A 22,292-nucleotide genomic window follows, 5' to 3' on the forward strand; every position below is an offset into this window, starting at 1 on the left:
GGTGGCGGTGTGGGTGGCGTGAATGACTTTATGCTTCACATCCAAGGTCCTGCTGCACCTTTTTGGTGCGCATTTTGAACTGGTTGACTAAAGTGTGGTGAAATTAAGCACTTGTTGCACTTGAGAGCAATTGAATGTTGGTACAATAATTTTCGCTGGCACTACTACCTAAAAAAAAAAAAAACAGAAAAGTCTGATGCATATCTAGCACGTCAACCCTTCTTTAACACAATGTAACAACCAATAGCGCTATCATGAACAACCGTGTACTCTTGTTTTTATTTCAAAACAAGCCTTTCTGTGTACGCTATCACGATGCCAACAGCAGCTACTAACACGGCTGCCGCAACTACCACCAAGCAATGTCCCGAGCACTCCACATACGATTGCTGCGCTTGCTGGCTTTGGACGGTGGCTTGACTCGGCTTGACGCCCGAGACCTGACCTTTGGGAAGTGGCTTGGGAAGCACTCGATCCAGTGCCGTGTTGATCCCGACGACGTTGCAGTGCATAAAATGCTTTCCGCCGCCGGTGATTTCGACGTCGACCAACTGCCCCATGTACTGGTCATCCATCGGTAGCAATATCTGTGGAGGCGGATAGCCCACATTTCTACGGTTGTTCCACGAATTGTTGAAGATGTAAAATCCCTTGTCTCACTGTACGAGATTGCTTGGTCTGCCAGACGAACGCCCTGATATTTGTGACTGAACATACGTTACACTATACTCAGTTCCCTACACAGCAGGTAATGATATGAAGACTAAGCATTTCTTTTGGCAATTCCGGTCACCCCCCCACAAAAAAGTACGTACGTCAGATAAGAAACGTTAACTTGCAAACAACTTGGCACTCTTTGAAGTTTACGTAACTGGTAAAATTTAATATGTTGGCTCTACTCAACAATGGTCAAATCAACAACACAGACATTTCACCATCTATGCAGCAGATGGCACCATCAGTACATCTGTGTGGTCTTAAGAGATTGCAGTGTTTTACCAGTGCGAGTTCCTCTGGCTTTCGGAAAATTTTTTCAGATTATGTAATATATAAGAAGCATGAATAATGCTTTAGGACGCCGATTCACTCTGTCCCTTATTCAGTGTTAGCATACATCTTGCGTCCTCGGAATCATTAAAAGTATATGGCATCAACAGCGATCATGGGAACACTTAGTTAGTTTCGAAATGATAAAAGGATTCCTTCAAACTATTACTTGCATTTATTGACTGATTACTGACTGTACAAAAGAAGTGAGGTCATACTTTTACAATTTCATAACTTGCGCCCGGCCTCCAGTGTTGGTGCGATGCCATGACGTTCGAAGCAAGTCGAACTTTGATATAATGAACGTCAACATAACAAATGAAGTAATTTGATATAATGAACATCAACATAACAAATGAGGTAATTCAAAGTCTCTAGGCTACTACAGTGTAAGAGATATACATTTATAATGAATATAGCATGTATCAAACCTATCTTCCTGTCATGCGGCTTCATTATAACACGTTTAGACTGAACTCCCTCTGTTGTGGTACAGTAACTGCTTTCGAAGCCTGCCAAGTGCAAACTCTTAGTGATTTGGAATACAACGTAGCCCATCTTCGCCTATGAGAAAAATTAACCATGCCCACAAACACTAACCAACTCCTTGACACTGCAACAAGCAAGTGTCAGAGATTTTAAGTTTGCATTTAATTAAATATAATACAAAATTTTTCCTCAGTGATTCTTATCTCAACTAATATTTGCTGGTGCAACTGTTCACCCAAGTGCCTGAAGAGACGAACTGATGTCTTTCGAACACTTCGTGAAACGTCACGGCCGATTTCCAAGCATCAATACATGCCTACTAGGAGTCGCTCACCTGCTCGTAGAACTTGTTGTGACCCACGAGGTGCTTCTGGTCATGAGCCGTGTCGCTCACGAGCACCGTATGTCGTTCGCCGACGCGATGGCCGTATGGCACGTACGACTGGAACAGCTCAGACAGCCGTTTAGTCCTCTCCTTAACCTGCAGGGGTCACGACGACACATGGACACGCATTGACAATCGCCACATACTCATCCATTATATTTGTGATAATTACATATCTAAACATTGATATAATTAAGTATGTAAAAATGGCAATTTACTTTGTTGTATCGAAACTGCATTAAATTAAAATTTGGCCTTTTAAGCAAGGTATAGTCATGAAAGGGTTCTTTATTGCATGGGAAGTTCTGCAAAGATGCTTGAATAATCCGGCAGTACTGAAAATTAATTCCAATAACGCGTTAAAAATCAGTTTTCTTGAACCTGATATCCAGCGACTGTGGCTTGATGCTGCGCCAACAAAGTCCTCTTCATAGTGGCCGAACATCACGTGTGAACCCGAAAGAAATGCAGGTTTACGCACTGTGATAATTTGGGATAAGCGAAGCTATCACGCCTGTTCTCCTGCCGTGGCTTGCCATCAAAGCCTCGGGTGCTGCCCGGAGTAGTGCGATGCTGACGCTATCATGTTCACTGAACTGAACCACTGACTTTCCACTAGCTTTGATGAATGCGCAATGTCAAAAACCATCGTGCACTGTAAAACCAAAAGAGCTGCGGTCAAAAGCCCCAGCAGAATGTTAAATTTATCATCTCGGTCGTCCTCTACGGCTGCACTGAAACTTTGTTATATTGAATTTGCCGATAAACATGCTTCGTTATATTGAGTTTCAAAATACATGGTGTTCTATGGACATGAAGTTGTGAAAAGTACACAGAATTCAACTACAAAACCAATCATATTAGAGGCAGTTGTTCCATTGCATTAAGCAGCAGTTCCGTTGAAGAGATTTCCGTTTAGTACTAAGAGTCTACTGTACTTTGTTATATAGAGAATTTTGTTATATTAGGGTTTAACTGTAACAATCGTGGATATACAGTAAAAGCTCGTTAATTCAGAAAATTGGATAATTCGGACGCATTCTCTGGTCCAGGCAAGCACATGTATTGTTTAATGGCATCAAACTCTTGTTAATTCAGTCATATTTGGCCACAACCCGGTTAATTCGGATGATTCTCGGAGCGCGCCGAGCACAAAGTGCCGCAAATGTGCGACAGAAAGGAGCGAAAATGCCATTTGCGGACAGCCGAAACGAGGCGGTGCAATCTACATCGCCATTTATATCAGCGTGAACCGTACAGTAACTACAGTAATGACGTTTCTGGTTAATTTCGGGTTAGTTAAGACAGGAAGGTCTTGAGCCGCGGTCACATTATGAACAAAGTCACGAGTGGCGAAAATTGCAGCTTTTAAACTGCTCTTATGCAAAGTAAGTAGAGGATTTAGGTATTCATCAAGAAAATGAGTGTCTCAACGTAATATACATTTGTTTATTGTTTTCTTGATACTTTCGATAATTCGAAATTCCGTTAATTTGGACATTTTTTCTGGTCCAGCGAAACCCAAATTAACGAGCTTTTACTGTAATGATAATATGTTATGAAAGCAAGACATACAAATTGGCTTTGTTCTTGTGTGTGTGGAACATAAGCAATGTGGCAAAGTAGGTGCAGATTTATAAGTGTCGTGATCAACTCACTATGTGCGTAGGAATTCGTTTCATGTTGGCCGCAGGGGTGCCGGGCCTCGGATAAAACTGGTTGATGAAGAGCGAAGGGAACTCGTAGTCTCGAACCAGCTGCATCGTTTCCTCAAAGTCCTGCATGAGAACCACGTGCCTCGATACAGACTGAGGGAGCACAGACATGCTAGTATTTCTAGACAAAAAAAAAAAAAATGCAATGTCGAAAATGTCACATCAATAACGTACGCAACACAGGCAAAAAAAAAATGCCGACAGCAGTTCCTTATTGGCACCGGTCTTGGTAGCTTATTAGATGCAGTGTTGCATCTCTAAGTGTGAGGACACTGGTTCGATTCCCAGCCACAACGGTTGCAGTCAGATGGAGAAGTGAAAAAAAAAAAAAAAAGCTATGGGCAGCTTTGCACTAGTGGCGCCAAGCCTGAAGGAAGAGCGGAGCTGGACGGCCTTCCTTTTTTCTATTTTTCTCTTTCCCTCGTTTCTTGTATCTCTTTTTGTATCTGTTTCTTTCCATTCCTTTCTTTTTCTCGCTGTCTATATCTTTCTTGCTTTCTACCTTTCTTTCTCTTTCTTCCCTTTATTTCTCTCTCTCTCTCTATATATATATATATATACAGTAGACTCCTGTTAAACGAAAGCTGAAGGGACCAGGAAAATATGTTTCATTTAACAGGAGTTTCGTTTACTGAGAGATGAAAAGGGGTGCAGAATTCAAGCACAAAACCAATCATGTTAGAGGCAGTTGTTCCATTTAAGCAGCAATTTCATTTAAGAGATTTTCGTTCATTGAGAGTCTACTGTATATATATATCGCTACCTCTTTCTTTCTATCTCTTTATTCCATTTATTTCTCTGTTTTTCTTTGTTTCTCTCTCTCTCACTATATTTTTCTCTTTCTCTCTCTCTCTTTTTCACGCGTTCATTTCTGTTTAACGCTTGCACCTGCTGTACTCAGTGGCGGGGCTTGCCCAATTGCTGTGGCGAATACTTGCCCGAGGTTTTTTTTTTTGTTTGCATTGGACAGATTACGGCCAGCTTAAAGAGCTCTGCTGTTAGCATGAACGTGAAAGAAGGCTTAGAATAAATGCCACCACTAAATATCTAGACAGGTCAGGCATTGGTGTGCATGCGATCGCTCAGCATTCGTAAAGAAATCAAGTAGCCATGTTATTAAAATACCTGTGGACTTAATTTAGGTCAACATTAAAGAATCCGAGGTGTTCGACATTTATCTGGAGTTCCACACTACGATGTGCCTCGTAATCGTACCGTGGCTATCGCATGTAAGACGCCAGAATTTAACGCACGTTCCTTACTGGCTTAGAATGGGTAATTTCTTTTCTAGTACTCCTTTTATTGTCATCCACTGAGCAGCAAATCAAAGCCGATTACCAGGCTGAAAAGTGGCCAACGAAGCCTGTAGTGAAAAGCAAAAATAAGAGGAAAAAACGATAGGCTGTTTCGAAACACGTGCTCTGCATTTTAAACACAAAGTATACATGGAAAACAAAAATAGGCTCTCAACTCACTTCTTCGGTTTCTGTGGGGAATCCGCATATGATGTCTGTAGCAATTGTGATTCCTGGAACACTAAGAACAGAAACGGGAGGGAGCAAAGGGCATGCTTAGAAACCAAATGGCAAAGTGCCAAATATCGCTTGATAGTTTTAAGGAAATGCAAAAAAAAAAGAAATCTGAAAATCGACACCTGCACAATTGCATCTGCTTTTCAGCAGGAAGCATTCTTCGTACAGATTATTATCACGGAAGTTTTTTGTGGTTACTTCATATCGCGGTTTTGAGCCCTCATATCGTGGTTTTGGGACATTAAACCCCAGATATTATTATTACTTCTATTAGAGCCCAGAGTATATTATAAAAAAAAGATGTTCTAGCTACATACTTAACCACAAAATGTATATTTAGCCTTCTTTATTAACGCAACTGCCTGCAAGTTTTCTGTGCAAGAAATTTGCGAGTGCAAGTGTAAGGGTGGAAGCCTAAGTTTTATTCATGCATCGTGAAGACTGAGCTCTCGCATGCCTAAACACGTTTAGGCATGTCCGAAGGTTGTAGAGCCCTCGAAAAATGTCTTGGCTTGATACTAAAGTGAGAATGCCAAACCTAGACGTCATCGACATCAATGTGACATTGAGACACTGAGCCCAATTTGCTGACATTGTGCATTAACGAGGTTAGGCACGATGTCACTTACAGTCAACTGCCGATTTTCCGGACATGCTCGAAAATTCGGACGCTTTCGCGGCACCGTCACCAGCCCCATAGACGTCCATGTATTAGAACGTCCGAAATTTCGGACGCTGAAACTTTTCCGTGTCCGATTTTTCGGACTTTCTGCCCAAATTTCAGGTCCGAAAGGCATTATTTGAAGGCCCACCTCTGCCGCGTCTATCATCTCGTAGGTTCAAACCAGCGCTTTCGCGAGTCGATATGTTTGCGACAGCAGCAGAGTCCAAAAGTCAGCTTTGCCGCAATGCCGAAGCGTTATGGGGTGAAGCAGACCAAAAATTCAAAGGGGCCGCTATCACGGCGCCGTGCAGCGATGTCTTTACGGATAAGCAGCGGAAATGCGCGGAGGCGTGATGGTGGCAGGTGGCAAACGCGCCAGTACGGCTTAATCGCCGACAACCCTTACGATAAGCATCTTCAGTTAACTGCTCAGTAGTGCATGTGGCCTAGCGCAGTTGCATGCGTACTGCACGCATTTAATCTAGCCGAGAATCCATTCCTGCTGCCTCTTTGTGCGAGACCGCCAAGTGCGGCGCACAGACGCGTTGCCTTCACGGACGAAACGAGCTCGTCATTGCCGCGCCCGTGTGCGGTCAGGAACAAAGTGAGCATCACGAACCCTTTTATGATAAATGCGTGCGTACGATATAGCAACAGTACAGTGACGGCGTCAGCTTAGTTGGCGATGTGCTGCACACAACTAGAAACGATCGGCTTGACACGGCAGCAAATGCTCCGTATCGGCGGAGATTCGGCGATGTGTGTGCGCATCGTTTACGTGCGCACACGCATCGGGGAAAGCCGGACGAGTCGTCCGCTCTTCCGCCACAGTCTTTGTGTTCCGCGTCATCGTTTCCAAACGCTCTATGCGAGAGAGCCGTAATCTATCCCGCGCTTTGCTGGTATCAGCGGCGCTCATCATGAGATGCGAACTTGCAAGTAGCGGTTGGCTCGTAGTTAAGCGGGGTTCGCGGCAGGTACCGAATGTATTTGCGAGAGCCTGGGTGCACACCAAAATGCCTGATTATTGTACTGGGAGGCATTAAAGCTATTTCGGACGTGGCTGTGGCGATTTGACCGCTTGAGCAGAATAAAAAAGCATGAATTCGTTTTTTCGGACTGCCCGATTTTTCGGACGATTTCGCGGTCCCTAGGGAGTCCGAAAAATCGGACGTTGACTGTATAAAAACACACCAATAAAGCACGCGTTTCTCTTCCTGCTTCACCCGCACTCCAATAAGATGATGCAAAAGCAATCCAGAAACAGTTTAAAATATCGGAAATACCTCAAGTAGGCTCGGACGATACCTACGCTTTCCGGAGGTGGTCCACCACACTGCGGAACTGGGCGACGGTATATTCCCTTCGCATTTCGGTCAGCACAGGGTCGCTCCCGGATTGCACGGGGACGTGAAGGAAGGAGTATACGCGGGGATGGTTCAGGATCTCGGCCATGTCCTGTCGAGAGAATGCACTATTTCGCTCAAATTGCTAAGCATTGTATATGCACAGTGGACGCAGCGGCTGTTACATATAATGAGGTGCTCTTTTATTTTTCATTTTATCAGACTTCTTTCTAAATCACAATCACTTGCAGGTAGCACAATTCTACTGCATGAATACTGGATGAGGTAGATTAATGTAGTTGCCTGAGAAGTTGTAGTAACTGCTTCACCAGTAAGCCATTTCCATTACCTTTACGCCACTCGTTGCAAACAAACCATTGCCAGTGGGAGCGGAAGCCATGAATAATTTCAAAGCGCTTTATTTGGCATTCGCTACGGTATCACAATGAATATAGTCATACTTACTAACACCCACCGGCTCTGCTTTAGTAAGACTGTGCTCATTTTTGTGGAGTTATTGCGTAATATTAGAAAGTATACTTGTCATATATTATGATGTTATGATGTTCAGTGGTATGCATGCCAAACTGTAATTTGAAGCAGAAGCCTCTTGTCAGGCTTTATAGCCACTAGTCTCTGCTCCTGCTCCTGTAAGCATTCAGGACAAATACACTTCCATTCAATTGCAAAAAAAACTTGGCAGATGGACGAAAACGCGGCCCTGCTCACCTCCAAGTGGTCGAGAATATAGGGCGGGTTTGTCATGCCGAGCCGTAGCATGCAGCCCTCGGGTATGACCTGCACCATCTCCCGCAGCAGGTCGGGTAACGTGACCCCGATGTCCCGACCGTAAGCTCCCGTGTCCTCCGAGGTCAGCCAGATCTCGCGCACGCCTTCTGTGGGTTTGAATCGGCTATGCCTTAGTATTGACAATGAAAAAGTGGTGTAGTTCAAAGAAGTATTTAAAGCCTTCTGAGGGTCTTGAGTTCTTTTTTTTGGTGTTTGGAAGTACTGGAACTTCACTTGCCAAAAGAAAAATAAATGTAGGCAGCTCGCACTAGAGCTGCAAGGCTGAGTCGCAGCGGAGCTGGTGGTCTCCTAGCTAGTCATGGCTTGGCTCAATCTCAATTAGGATTAATTAGCATAAATAGGCCACATGCAACTCAACTGTTTCAGGTGGGCCTGGTTAAATCACACATAACTTAATTAGTCTTATTTAGGATATCTTAATTAGTTCAGATTACACTTAATTGGCCTTAATTAGACTCGTCTTGGTCAGTAGCAATTACTATCTTCCTGAGCTTGCCTTCACTAGCCTCATTGGAAATTCAACTAGGATTGCTAGGATTAAGTGGGCTTAATTGACATAATTATGCTCGGTTTAATTATGAGATACCATGCGCAGCTATGCTTAATTAGAGTTGGCTATACTTGCCTTGGCTTAGCTTAATTAGCATAATTAGGCCACACAAAACTCAAGTATCTCAGGCAAGCTTGGTTCAAACACACAACTTAATTAGTCTTAATTTGACTTAGACTTAGCACCAATTCAACTTATATGGGCTTGGTTAATTCGGCTCGACTCGGTCAGTAGTAATTAGTATCTTTATGAGCTTGGCTTCACTTGGATTGCCCGCCTCTGTGGCTCACACCCGTTCCTGATGATGATAGTTTTCTGGTGACACGAACCAGCATAACGAAAAGCTTAGCAGCTTCGCTATAAAATGAAAAGCAGACAAGCACAAGACATTGGATTGATCTTCCGGACCGTATAACATCCATTTCAAATTATAAATATTTACCATATGATACAACGAATATCTGCCTCTGCTTTTAATGTAATAGCTGTCTACATCTGTATAAGACGGTGCACAGCACTTAAAGCAGATTTACCTTCGAATGCCTGCTTTGCCCGTGACACCAGTTCGTCGATCGGGTAGCTGCCCAAGTCACCGCGGGCGTGCTTGGTCTTGCAGTAGGTGCATCGATTCAGGCAGCTGGAAACAAGGTGGCACTTAATACTGTCTCGTTCACTTCATTGTTGCCATCTCACGTGAAATAGTCGTGTACAGCAGTGACAATGGTGCAAGGGTTCACACCTGTGGTATTTTATTGCAATAAACAAGGCCATAGCGGAAAGAATGGTAATGTAGTTCCAAAAATGCACACTAGGGAGGGGGGGGGGGGCGTTCAAAGCAGCGAGAGTGTGATGTCAAGGAGCCGAAATTGCGTCGAGATCGCATGAAGAAGTGAAAATCGCAAAGAAATTTCAACTTGCTCATGCTTCATTAGTTCACAGTGGGGCATATGTAATAACCAGCAATTAATAACTTGAACAAGGTATCTAATTCTTGGCTGTTTGATTTACCACTGATTGACTGTAACAGTACTGCACTTATTTAGCGGTAATTGTTGCTGGGATAGTTGGTTCATTACTTTGAATAAACCTCTTCTGTTTCTCCTGTCTCTTCTTTCTTATAGTGGTGGTTCCGTGTCTAGCTTATTCAAGGCACTGTACTCGTACAATTCTGACACTTTTTCAATACAAAACATGCCACCCCAATTTTTATTGTTTCTATGCTTCGAAAAATGTAATTTACAAGACACTTGATTGTCCTCTCGTGAAACATTTACAAAGTAAACAATTGAAATAGCATTTTCATTCTCCATTGGAAGGAAAGAACTTTAAACTCTGAGGTTATCGGAGATTTGTTTAGAACAATAGTGATAAACATAAGCAGTGTCCAAGGACGCTCAAACGAGTTTCCAGCACCCACAGTACACCAAAGCACGGACTCTGAGATTTCACATTCTGCAATCGGACTTGGACATTTAATACAGTTTTGGTTTTTGCACTTGACCGTAATGCACATGTCACATTTTGCAAAGTTCTCCAAGAAAATGTCCTCTGGTTAATCTAGTTAATACAGAGTGAAGCTATGGTAAGAGTTAATAGAGAAAGTGAAAGTACCCCGTGTTGATGGCAATAATCTCGACGAGTGGGTTGCGCCGAATCTTCGGCAAGGTCAGCGGTGCGCCACCGGCTTTCCGTCGGCCTTCCTTCTTGGAACCCAGGAGCCGGACGGAGTTGCCTGTGGGAAACGAATCCTCTCAATGGTACCCCATTTAGCTGCTGAAATCATTACTATAAAGAAAATGGCTGTATAATGTGCAATTGCTACAAGTAATATGCTACCAAGCATCTGTTGATGATTCACGTTCGCAATAATGTGGGTCACCTGTGGGCAATGCTACTTATGAATGCTAAGAATTTTATTGAAGTAAACTGGGTTTTTAGAAGCAGTCTTTAGGCCAGCATTAAAAAAAAACAAGTTTACAAGTTAAACTGGGAAATAAATCTAGTGATGTAAAGTAGGAGGTCCAAACTATCATATAAAACTACAATCAAGATGAAACATATTCTGGAACATTAATTAATGTTTAAAAAGAAAGCACAGACTTTGTGCAAAACCGATAATATTTACTCGCACGATACCAGTAGCAGCTAGAGCTGACTAGCATTGGCCACTGATGCTGACTTTTGACTGAAGCTGGCTGACCACTTTTATACAACGTAACGAAATAGTACACGTGTACTACTCTGTGACTGCCTTACTCTGTGAAATGCATTGCACAGTACGATATTTCACTTTAAAGAAATTCGTCACGAATTCTCTCTTTCTCCCCTCCACCCCTATCACAGTGAAAATGCAGCTTTTTCTTTCCTGCAGCAGAGAAACAAAATATCTGCGAAGAACTAAAACAGGCAAAAGAGAGTTGCAGTTTTTGGTGAAAGGTAGGACACTGATAGTGACAGCAAAGCATAAAAGAACCAGAACAACTGAGTCTCGTTTTGACAGGCAGTATAAGTCACAACAAACAACTACCTAACCACACTCAAGCCTCATTATAACAGAGTCGCATCTGACACGAAAATAAGTTCGTTATATCCGAAAATTTGTTATAAACAAATATTTGTAACACTGTATATATGACAAGACTATTCTTCATTTACTTCGTTATAACCGATAATTCGTTATATCCGTGTTCATTATATCGAGGTTTGAGTGTACCTAAATCAGCATGGCATCATGCTCCCAACAGAGACGTGCAGAGTTCACGCTACAACCATGAGTACCAGAATGACAGAACTGGTGCTCACGGAAATGCCTTATAAGATGGCACAAAGTTTAGGTGGATACACTCAGACCGGTCTTATGACAATGATAACGGTGACGTTGCGATTATTACTACGATAGCAAACTTGAAGCCAGTTGAGAAAATACAGACAACGTGTTGAAAGTAGGCCTGTGTGAATAGTAAATTTTCGGTTCGAAGCGAATCTGAAGCGAATAGTGATTTGGTCTAATAATTTCGAATCGAATTCAAATAGTATATATCACACATTAAAAAGAAAAATGAGCATATCTGTAATTACCCAACTAACCTGCACAATATATTTTTAAATTAAAGCAAGGCGTGTGCAAATGTCATTCTTCTTGGTTCAAAGGGAAGTGGAAGCAGTTTGAATAGTAGCAGGATCTGACTTTCGGTTTAACGCAAGTGGTAACCTGTAAAATACGTTACGTTTTAAAATTTACTATACTTAGAGCGTATAAGTCGGTATAACAAGCTTTCAAACTTAAAAAATGATGAATCGATGTGAGGGTAATATGTTCATTTAACCTTGAAGTGGGGCTTCGCGGCAGTGCGGATTTCCCCTGGAAAGGTGTATTCACGGTATAGCACCCCAACACCGCAGTGAAACCACCTTTACAGGTGGTTTCATGCATTTTATATATGTTTATTTGTTCATTTCGAATACTTCGAAATTTCGGATAATTTAAGTTCGTGTCGAAGCGAATTCAAATACTGCAATATTCGTTCGAAGATTCGAAGTGCTCCAATATTCGCACAAGTCTAGCTGAAAAGCATGGTCATAGCAAAGCTTGTTGCTGGGCTAGTTGGTATAGTACATGCTTGGTACTTAAATACAAAAAGACGCGTGACCACCGAGGAAGGACTCGAGACAGAACAGAAAAGGGTGTATTTCATGGTTGATGCAGTGCTAAAAAACAATGATGAAGAAGTTTTCTACATCATCGTCTTTTAGCACTGCATCAACCAAGCAAATATTCCAACTAGCCCAACTTTCCATTCCACTGGTGTATTTCAGCAGGCATAGGCACTTTTGAGGAACATGTTGCAGTAGCGCAAAGTTTGGTAAAAGAAAAGAAACTCAAGAAGGAGAGAAAAAACGTCAGGCGCTACGCTCACAACTGTTTATTCAGAAGGAAGACTTCCTATATATACACAAACACATGCTTGCGCAGACGCATAAAAACCAGACAACGGGGCCAAACGGGTACTATGCATTTTTCACCACCCTCAAATAGTTAACAATCTCATTTCAGCATCATAGTGCGTAACAGATGTTTGATTGATGCCTGCATGACCAATGGTTTGGGTATGATGGGCCTCTAACAGTTCACACGTGGTTTTATTCTTGCTTCTGGCTGGGATCATAACTTCAGAAAATTGCGGTTCACAGAGAGAACACCTGCAATGTGCAGACAGGTGGCCAGTCGCATCTTTCTTTAAAATATTTGCATGCTCCCTCGTATGGTCGTTGACACGTCGGCCAAATTGGCCGATGTAACACTTGCCGCAGCTGAACGGAATCTTTTATGCCACTCCAGTGGAGCATTGCACGTAAAGTTTAACTTTCTTCTGTTTCCTTTCTTTTATCGAACTCTGCGCTACTACAACATGTTTAGTAAACGCCAACTCGCCCAAGAAGTTATCCCGAAGCACCTTTGAGGGTCTCCTCAACCACTTCGACGACGCGGTCGGTCTGCTGGACGCCCACGATGCTGAGGCCGCGGAGGTATCCCACGTTGGGCGTCGCCTGGGAGACGCACCCCGCCACCACCACCTTCTTGCCCTGATGCAGGGCCGCCTCGATGGCGCCCCGGAAGTGGTCTTCCGCGGGATTCTTCACCGTGCAGCTGTTGAGGAGCCACAGGTCGGCACTCCTGGCATCGTCTGCGCCGACAGCCAAGGATGGAATTGCATTCTGAAGCAATGTTCTTTGTCACTCTGGCCTGACAACTTACTTTCAAAAGAAAAAACGAACAAAGCCCTCACCTAAGCAGAAAGCTGCCTACTTTATGAGTGCACCAATATGCAAAAAGCAGGAGTGCAGCGAGATCTTTTTTTAGGAGGTGATGAGGGGGTGAGGGTTCAACCAACCTTTATGTGTTCGTGTGTGTGCTTGTATGTGTGTATGTATACAGTGAAACCTCGGTGATACGATCACAGCTCACACGAATTTCGGTGTGATACGAATTTTTCGTTGGTCCCGGCCAAGGCCCATTGCCTGCAATGTAATGGAGTACGGTTGCTGCAAACCGATTTTCACCCAGCTACGTTTGATACGAACGTACGCTACCGCCCAGGCACGAAGAGGTGCTGTCCGCGCTGTCGCGGAAGACGCGCCAAGCCCGTGCGAGTGCGGGAACGCAAGCGTGGGCATGCGCGCCCACCACCAAATCGTCAGAATAACGGTGTAAGAAAAACACTTTTCTAAAGGTGGACGAGGACCGAAAGAAGGCGAGGACGGTCTTGGCGAAGGCGTCAGGCCTCACAACGTCAACATGCGTGACCGTTGAGGTTGCACTTGTGCGGGCACGGTCGTAAATCTCCCAAAAAACATCCCCAACACCTACGCGATAACAAAATAAGAACACAGGACCGTGGTTCTGCAATTTTGTGGCCTCGATCCATCGCGTCAAAGCGCTTCTTTTGTTACTTGCGCTGTAGTACCCCGGTGTCATGCAAAAAAATATACCAAAATTTGGAAGGGGCTACTGCTGTCGCGGGTCACAGCGCACCTGGTTCATTAATTAAATACGCGCGTACGGGCCGTATATTTACGAGTGCTGGTATGATTGCCGACATCTAAAAACTTAACTGACAATCATTCAGGATTCTTCCTGACGTTGCCGCGGCCCTGAAAAACAATAAATGAAAATGTACGCCAGCTTTCTTTTGTCGCATGCTAATTTTTTGTGCTTTCTGGTGATACGAATTTCGGATGATACGAATATTTTTGGTGGTCCAGTGAGATTCGTATCACCGAGGTTTCACTGTATATACACATGCAAAATTGAAAAATTTCAAGGAGGGGGTGGGGGTTGAAGCCCTCCAACCCCCCTGGCTACGCCAATGGGGGAAGAGGCAGTGACTGTGAAGAACTGCCCATGATGGCATTTAATGCTAATACTGTTGAAATTTATTCGGAGTCCTGCACTGTGGTGTGCCTCACACAGCAGTCTTGACACATGAACGTTCCTTTATTTTAAATAAGTAAAATGTGTGTTTCCAGACTCCCACATACTCTACTAGATGGCTAGTTAATGTGTCAGCACCTTTTTCTTTTTATTCCCTTCCATGTGTAACAATAACTACGCACCTTTTTGTATTATGTACATTGCTTAATGCACTCTACCACTGCCATGGCCAGGGAGGGGGTGATGGGGGGGTTCAACACCCCCCCCCCCTTCCCCGAAAAAAGTTCGTTGCTAAGCCACTGCACTGTACTAGTCGTGATTAATGCGGCACAAACTATGTAGGAAGTCTTATAAGTGACACTTGCCTCACCCAAAGTCCTTTATGAGAAATTTAAGGTGTTTCGAGTAAATAAATATAAACACGCTTTCTTGCAGAGATGCTTTAAGGTCTTTTTCAGAAACTTCACCACTTGATGAGCCATAAAGACAATAGCCATGATTCCTAACCTTTTCGGGTGCTTTCTACACATTTGCGTACGCAACTTGTTTTTGCTAGTTGTGTCGACTAGTGGCTATGAGAGAGCAAGAGAGATTGAGATTTGGATGAATTTAACTTCCTGCGTAATCAATGTGTGTTCATTCAACTATATCTTGCTGTGTGTAGGCGCACATGATCACTTTGCTGAAGGCACTGCCATGTTTGCACTTTGCTGAACGCACTGCAATGTTTAGTGTGCTGCTTTCCGGGAGCCATGTCAAAATTACGATTTTTGTTTGTCCGAAATGAATATAACCAATAAAAAGCACAAGTATTCCAAGCGTGAGGTGTGATTATTTTTATGCAATAACAGAACATGACTGACCTCAGGATAAATAGATGCTTAAGTATAGATGCTTAAGTACATTCTAATTAGAATTAATTACTGGAAAATGCACAAATCAATGTAATGCATTCTTTTCATTGCAATAGAATATAGAGTCCCTTGGAATAATGCTGTGTAAAATGTGACATACTTACAGACAGTGCATCGTAATTCACGCCTCAAGCGGTTAATTTCCACACAATGTCCTCACCGACAATAGTGTATCCTTTGGCTGCCAGTTGACCAGCCATGTACTCGCTGTCCGAACTGTTGTGGGCGCAGCCCCAGGTTTTTACGTGGATCTTGTGGGTGCCTGAATGCGAAAGTGAAATTACTGTCAGTTCTCGCTATAACCAAGCCCCTTTCAAAACGAAAATACCTTCGTTACATGCAACATTTCTCATAAGCAGGTATCCGCAAAATGCCAATATTGGCGAGAAACACTTTTACATTCACTTCGTTGTATCCGACAACTCGTTATATCCGGGTTTCTTACATGGCACATGAGCTCTATCACAGTGCATGCGCTAATGATAATTATTTTTTAAGTTTTACATTGTGAGGCGCCAGTGCGTTTTCGCGACGTATGCTGACATTGGCAAAAGCGTTTTCAGATTTACATCACATATGCTGATATTAGCAAAAACATATTCAAAATCATTTCGTTACATATGCGATAACATGTTATATTCGTGTTCCTAGTGTCCAGCTTGAGGCGTACGAACTGTAGCCCGCGTTATTCAGCTTTCTCAATTTCCGTTGTGCTCGTGATGGCTGGTGCGTCGCGCACAATCTTCGACACATGTCCCGATCAGTTTCACATTTTTAATTCCGAAGCGATTCAATACTCTGTCCCTTTTGCCCTTCGCGTCGATTGAAATCTAACGTACTCCGTTACAAAAGCCAGTCGGAATTCAACGTTTCTACTTGACTCGTGCATTCTGGTTTCTTATCCTACCACTGCGTTGCTAGAAGTTCATTAACGGAGCAGCAATTAATACCGGTGTCACACGATGACTGCTGATCGCGATCGAGCCCGATCAGGATCAAATTTCTACGCTGCGATTGGCTCCCTTCTGCAGCGTGCGTAAAGGAGCCAATCACGATCGTGAAATTCGATCCTGATCAGCCCCGATCGCGATCAGCAGCACTGCGCCAAAGAGACGACTGCAAGCGAGTAACTTCTCACCTGGCAAGAAACTGTCGCCGCAGGCTTCAGGGGCATCCTTGCGCCTCCTGACGCGAGGAACGACCTCGCTACGCGTCTTCGGCGAGAAGACATCGTCGGCCGATCGTACCACGTCCTCGATGTCCTCAACGAAACCACTCGGGCAAATTTCGGGCATCGCTACTCTGCAGATGTGCGCAGCGGCGGTCAAAACACCATCTCACGTTTCAACCGACGATCGGGGATCGCGCTCGGGCGCGCGACCCGCTTGCGAGACTCTCCTGAAGAATCAGCGATGTTTTGCGAGCGTAAATAATCTAAATAAATATCTTAACTGCGACGATTGTTATTCCGATTCGTTCGCGCTACTAGCGCATGGGCGCCGCCATTTTGTATACGTGGCCAGATGCTCAGATTTCTAAACTCCTAATTTTGACATTTTAAGAGAATAACAGCGCCTGTCCTGTGCTGCGTGTATTCTTCCATATCCCGTACCCAAGTTGCGCTCTACAGTTTAGCATTAATAATTTTGACATTTATTTTTGGTTTTTAAAACAACATGGCAAGCATGACGTTCTTGAATCTAACATTTATCACACAAAAGCAAAGCCTTTGAGATCGGCAACTGTCGCCAAGAGGAAGCCGTTATTGGGAGGAGATTTTGGATACAACCTATTTTACATAATGCATAAAAAAAAGAAAAATTTTTTTGAGCGGAAACTGTAGTCTACGCGGCTCGCTCCGATAGTACAACTACAACGCTACTGAACACCGCTGAGGAGCGCTACGATAACCTGCGAAAATGGCGCGCATCGGCTGCTTTTGCGAGTAGGCTGTCAAGCACGAAAAATGAGAATCCACGGCATTTGAGACTGGTACGTTGACCCTGTAAATTGAAAGGGCCGTCATAAAACGTTAGTAAGTGTCTAGATGCGTGCCTCGTGCCCGCGCATCGAGGCTTCGCAACGTAAGATCAACTCGCGTGTTCTTCTTGTCCCGCGTGTCTCTCAAAAGAGTGAGAAAAATGGACACGACGGCTCCTTTGGAACCGGGCAAGATTCGTCGGCTCGACGAAACGGTCACGAATCGCATCGCCGCCGGCGAGGTGGTACAGCGACCCGTGAACGCGCTCAAGGAAATGCTCGAAAACAGCATCGACGCCAAGTCCACAAGCATCCAAGTGGTGGCCAAGAGCGGAGGCCTCAAACTGTTACAGATCAAGGACAACGGATGCGGCATCCGCAAGGAAGACCTGGACATCGTCTGCGAGCGCTTCACGACCAGCAAGCTGGTCAAGTTCGAAGACCTGGGCTCGATCGCCACGTACGGTTTTCGGGGCGAAGCCCTGGCTAGCATCAGCTACGTCGCCCGGGTCGCCATCACCACCAAGACGGAGGGCTCTACGTGCGCCTACAAGTTGTCCTACCTGAACGGCAGGCCCACGGGTCCCGCCAAGCCCTGCGCCGGAAACCGGGGCACGCTGATCGTCGTGGAAGACCTCTTCTACAACGTCCCCACGCGGAGGAATGCCTTCAAGAGCCCCGGCGAGGAGTACCGTCGCATCGTGGACGTCGTGAGCCGGTACGCGGTTCACAACGCGGGCGTCGCCATGTCCGTCCGGCAGGCGGACGACTCTTCCACGGACGTGAGGACGATGAGCGAGGCTAGCACGCTGCAGAACATCGAGTGCATCTACGGTAAGAACGTGAGCCGCGAGCTGCTTCCGGTCGAGTGCTGCGACGCCAACGTCAAGTTCAAGATGAAGGGCTACGTCTCGAACGCGAACTGCTCCTACAAAAAGTGCACCATGCTGCTGTTCATCAACCACCGTCTCGTCGAGAGCGCCGCGCTCCGCAAGGCCGTAGAGTCCATCTACGCGTCGTATCTGCCAAAGAACGCGCATCCGTGGCTCTACCTATCGCTAGAGATACATCCGGCAAACGTGGACGTCAATGTGCACCCGACCAAGAAGGAGGTTCACTTCCTGCACGAGGAGTTAATCCTGGAGAGCGTCCAGAAGGCCATCGACTCGGCCCTCCTGTCGTGCGACTCCTCGAGGACCTTCCTCACGCAGGCGTGCCTACCGCGCATCGCGACGTCGTCCGCCAAGTCCTCCGCCGCGAACAAGAAGGCCGACAAGACTGCAAGTGGAGCGTCCACTTCGGTCGATGAGAGGCACATGGTCCGCACAGACTCCCAGATGCAGAAATTGGACGCCTTCCTCAAGAAACCGTCGCCGCAGGCCTCCAAGCAAGCCACGTCGTCTAGCCAGCCCGCACGCGAACCAGAGGACGTCGGCGAAGACGACGCTGCCGCGGAGCGCCCTCAAGTCAAGCTGCAGAGCGTCATCAACCTCTGGGAAGCGGTCGTCAAGAACAGCCACTCGGGCCTCCGGGAGCTGTTCCGTAACCACACCTTCGTTGGCTGCGTCAACCAACGTTACTGCCTGGTCCAGCACAAAACCGAACTGTACCTCATCAACACGCGGAGGTTGTCCGAAGAACTCTTCTACCAGCTGATGCTCAAGAACTTCGGCCGGTTCGGCCTGTACCAGTTGTCCGAGCCTGCTCCAATCTACGACCTCGCGATGATGGCCCTTGGGCTCGAAGAGTGTGGCTGGACGGAGGCGGACGGACCCAAGGAGGAGCTCGCGCGCTACATGTCGTCCTTCCTGACGTCGAAGGCGGAGATGCTCGACGACTACTTCTCGTTGGGCATCAACGAGGTGGGCGAGATCACCTCCCTGCCCATCGTCCTCAACGACCACACTCCGCCGGTGGAAGGGCTCCCCATGTACGCCCTGCGGCTCGCTACGGAAGTAGAGTGGGAGAAGGAGCAGGAGTGTTTCGAAACGTTCTGCAGGGAGACTGCGCGATTCTATGCGGGACCTTCAGTAGATGCCGGCAGGGACGACGACCCGAACGGCTGGAAGTGGGTGACTGAACATGTTGTGTTTCCGGCAGCAAAGCAAACTCTTAGACTGCCCGCTGAGTACATGGAGAACTCTTGCGTGTTGCAAGTGGCAAGCTTGCCTAACCTGTACAAAGTGTTTGAAAGGTGTTAATGTTCCTTTTTTTTTCTGGAAAAGAGGGGGGGGGGGTGTATGTCATGGTGGCTGACAGACATTTGAATACAATACTCTGATGCAAAGCAATTTACGTTGCATTTGTAGACACACATGTAAATATGGTTGGGAAGACTGTTGCATGACCTCCGATTAAAAACTGGCCTAGCAGAGTTTAGCGCCATCTTCAGTCCTTGGTACACTCACACAATGTATGATACATATGATGTGAAAATCTGTGCATGTGCTTTCAATGTTTGAACCGCGTAATTGAACTGACAGGGAAAACACAACCGTAGGGTCATTATCTGAAACCTGTTCTCTTAAAGTGGCAGTAAATTGCAAATAAAGGTTATATTTTGTGAAAATTTTTTTTTTCATTTAATTCAGCTCATTGCTTGCCACCTACTGTGGTGACGGGCAGACCTGAACCAATGCAGAAGCAAGGAAAATGATCATTGGGTACAGGTAATTGAGCGCCCTTCTGTATGAATTATGCTAACAGTAAAATGCTTGTTACAAGTTTTGTTTGACTTGGAGCATTCATGAAGTTTTATAATGGTGCTAAAAGTTTGAAACAGGCATACACAACAGGCATCAAAATTAGAGAATTTTTCTACAGTTTTAGTGAAATGAAAAGGCCATGTTCTGTGTAGCACCACAAAACAATGCTAGGACATTAAACTAAAGATGGCAGCATCCTCGGGAAAGTTGGAACTACCAGCAGTGTCATCGGCTTTCCCCACTCGAGAGCGCAATAGCAAGGAGATTTAATTGCCGTACACCGTGGTGCTGTACAGTTACAGTACCCTATATGAAATGGTTGCAGAATGGGGCAGACTATATCAGCACGATCGAAAGAGCTAGGATGACAAAGAATGAAGCGGCTAACTGTTGCCTGTTGATGAACAACAAGTTTCTGTGCAAGTTAAGGCCACAGTGCTGTTCTGACTGGCAGGTTGCAGTTGAACTAATCGTGCAGCAGGTTAGCACGAGCACACTACAAAAACTTAACTTGACATACGATTGCCGTGTGCTGGGTTCCTTGGTTGCCGATGCCAGATTACTTGCGGAAGGAATGCAGAAGCTTTGCAAGAGCGATGCTAACTGCACTAGTTAGCTTCCGCATTGTTGCCTGCCGTGTATCGAAGGTACAGCTACGTGATGATCATATGGAGAGAGCTGACTGGAACCAAGATTACAAAGATGACGAAGCGAGACAAGACGGCTCTCTACCCCTGCGCATTGTTCTCGACAGGATGCATGCTGCAGCAGTTTTGCAGCAAGCAATTAGGCAGCGAATACAAAGGAAAGGAGGCCGCGTATAGCAGCCGATCTGAAGCAGGGTTCAACAGCACATTGGCTTGCACTCGAGGCCAGTTGCATATCGACAGGATCAGTCTCATAGCGTACCACATACCCGTACTCATGCTTGAAACTCTTCTGCTCCAAAACCAATGCTACGACTCGTGTTCAAGCCAGTTGCAAAGAGGTGTGAAGTAGTCATTGGAGTTTCCTAGTCAAGGTAGCAGCTAATTTTTAGTTGTCAACTCTCTGCAGACCATTACTAGCAAAAGGTTCCCTCCAGTTTTCATCAGTGCTACAAAGGCTTTTGATACATTTGTTTTCAGTGGGAGTTGCGATTTGAAGGTCCATGCAGCGACAGAAAGGCACATACAGGCAATCTTTGCGATGTTCGGGATCAACTAATTGCAACTTGTAAGAAAAAAGGAGATGAGGAATAGGAACTCGACCAGCTAAAACGTAAAGGACAGGAAATGAACACCATTTCAGAATTCTTCAAAAAGAGCTAATATTTATTACTTGCTTGAAAACACATGAATATACAGCACAAAAAAACACTCGCTGTTCCCAGCCCGCTATGTACAACAATGCACGCAGTGCAGAACCATTTTTATTTCTGGCATTTCAATCAAGCACTCAGTCTATGCAGGCAGCTCAATTCACTTTATTCTGGCGATCGGCATCCAAAAAAGAGCACCTAGTGTAAACGTTTAAAAAATTATATAAAGTGGACTAAAGTATTACTGTACTGCACACTGCATACACGAGCTATTGAAAAATTGCACAAAGTTGTCACACAAGGCATTAAATTTACACAATAGTATTTCTGTGCAGTGACAGAAAAGGCTCGTGCAGGCATTCAAACGTGAACCCAACAACGGATTGAGCGGCAAATAATTTCATTCCCGCTCAAGCGTAATAACGCGTTATCATTTGCGCTGTTTGTATTAACATAGGTACATACTGTGTGTATGTGTTTAAGCACGTGTGGAAAATATCGTACAAGGTAGTGGCGGGAAAGAGCAAAAAAAAAAAAGCACTCTGTACAATCGTTCTTCGCCCACAGCTTGCCAGAAGCCGAGACGTTGCTAACAACCCCAGCCAGTCGTGCGTTTGACGGCGGGCAACACAATTAGCCTAAAGTTACATGCACAAAACGTTTGTAACCGAATATAAACAACGACAACATGTGAGGGACGTGTGTGGGACATACGACGCTAAACACGAATGCGTGCAGGGAGTGTGTCGCGATAGCCGGGGCGTCCCTCACACGCAGCTCGGCCAGCTTAGACCGCCGCACGCCGACGAAACGATGATGTAGATCACCACCTGTAAGGCAAGAAGAATTAGCAGAGAGCTTAGCTTGTTAGAAGCTTCAAATTTTAGTTTATCTTCCCGGCTTTGTATGTCTGCATGGTAAAG

The 22,292-nt window shown here is 45.2% G+C and overlaps 2 protein-coding genes across 2 annotated transcripts; one reads left to right on the forward strand and one right to left on the reverse strand.

Moving 5' to 3' along the window:
* Positions 1–234: 234 nt before the first annotated feature.
* LOC119371663 (threonylcarbamoyladenosine tRNA methylthiotransferase) lies at positions 235–16,894 on the reverse strand. The gene is made up of 11 exons (XM_037642107.2): positions 16,523–16,894; positions 15,545–15,646; positions 12,993–13,223; positions 10,150–10,270; positions 9,072–9,175; positions 7,908–8,074; positions 7,145–7,290; positions 5,112–5,172; positions 3,580–3,699; positions 1,871–2,017; positions 235–587 (listed from the first exon to the last, which is right to left on the reverse strand). The coding sequence occupies exons 1-11, from the start codon at positions 16,677–16,679 to the stop codon at positions 279–281; spliced, it is 1,665 nt and encodes a 554-aa protein (XP_037498035.1). The 5' UTR covers positions 16,680–16,894; the 3' UTR covers positions 235–278.
* Positions 16,895–17,318: 424 nt separating this feature from the next.
* On the forward strand, positions 17,319–19,910 carry LOC119371665 (DNA mismatch repair protein Mlh1). The gene has a single exon (XM_037642109.2). It carries the CDS (start codon positions 17,526–17,528, stop codon positions 19,563–19,565), a length of 2,040 nt encoding a protein of 679 aa, XP_037498037.1. The 5' UTR covers positions 17,319–17,525; the 3' UTR covers positions 19,566–19,910.
* The last annotated feature ends 2,382 nt before the right edge of the window (positions 19,911–22,292 follow it).

Source organism: Rhipicephalus sanguineus, chromosome 10, assembly GCF_013339695.2.
Source record: "Rhipicephalus sanguineus isolate Rsan-2018 chromosome 10, BIME_Rsan_1.4, whole genome shotgun sequence".
NCBI classification, from domain to species: Eukaryota; Metazoa; Arthropoda; class Arachnida; order Ixodida; family Ixodidae; genus Rhipicephalus; species Rhipicephalus sanguineus.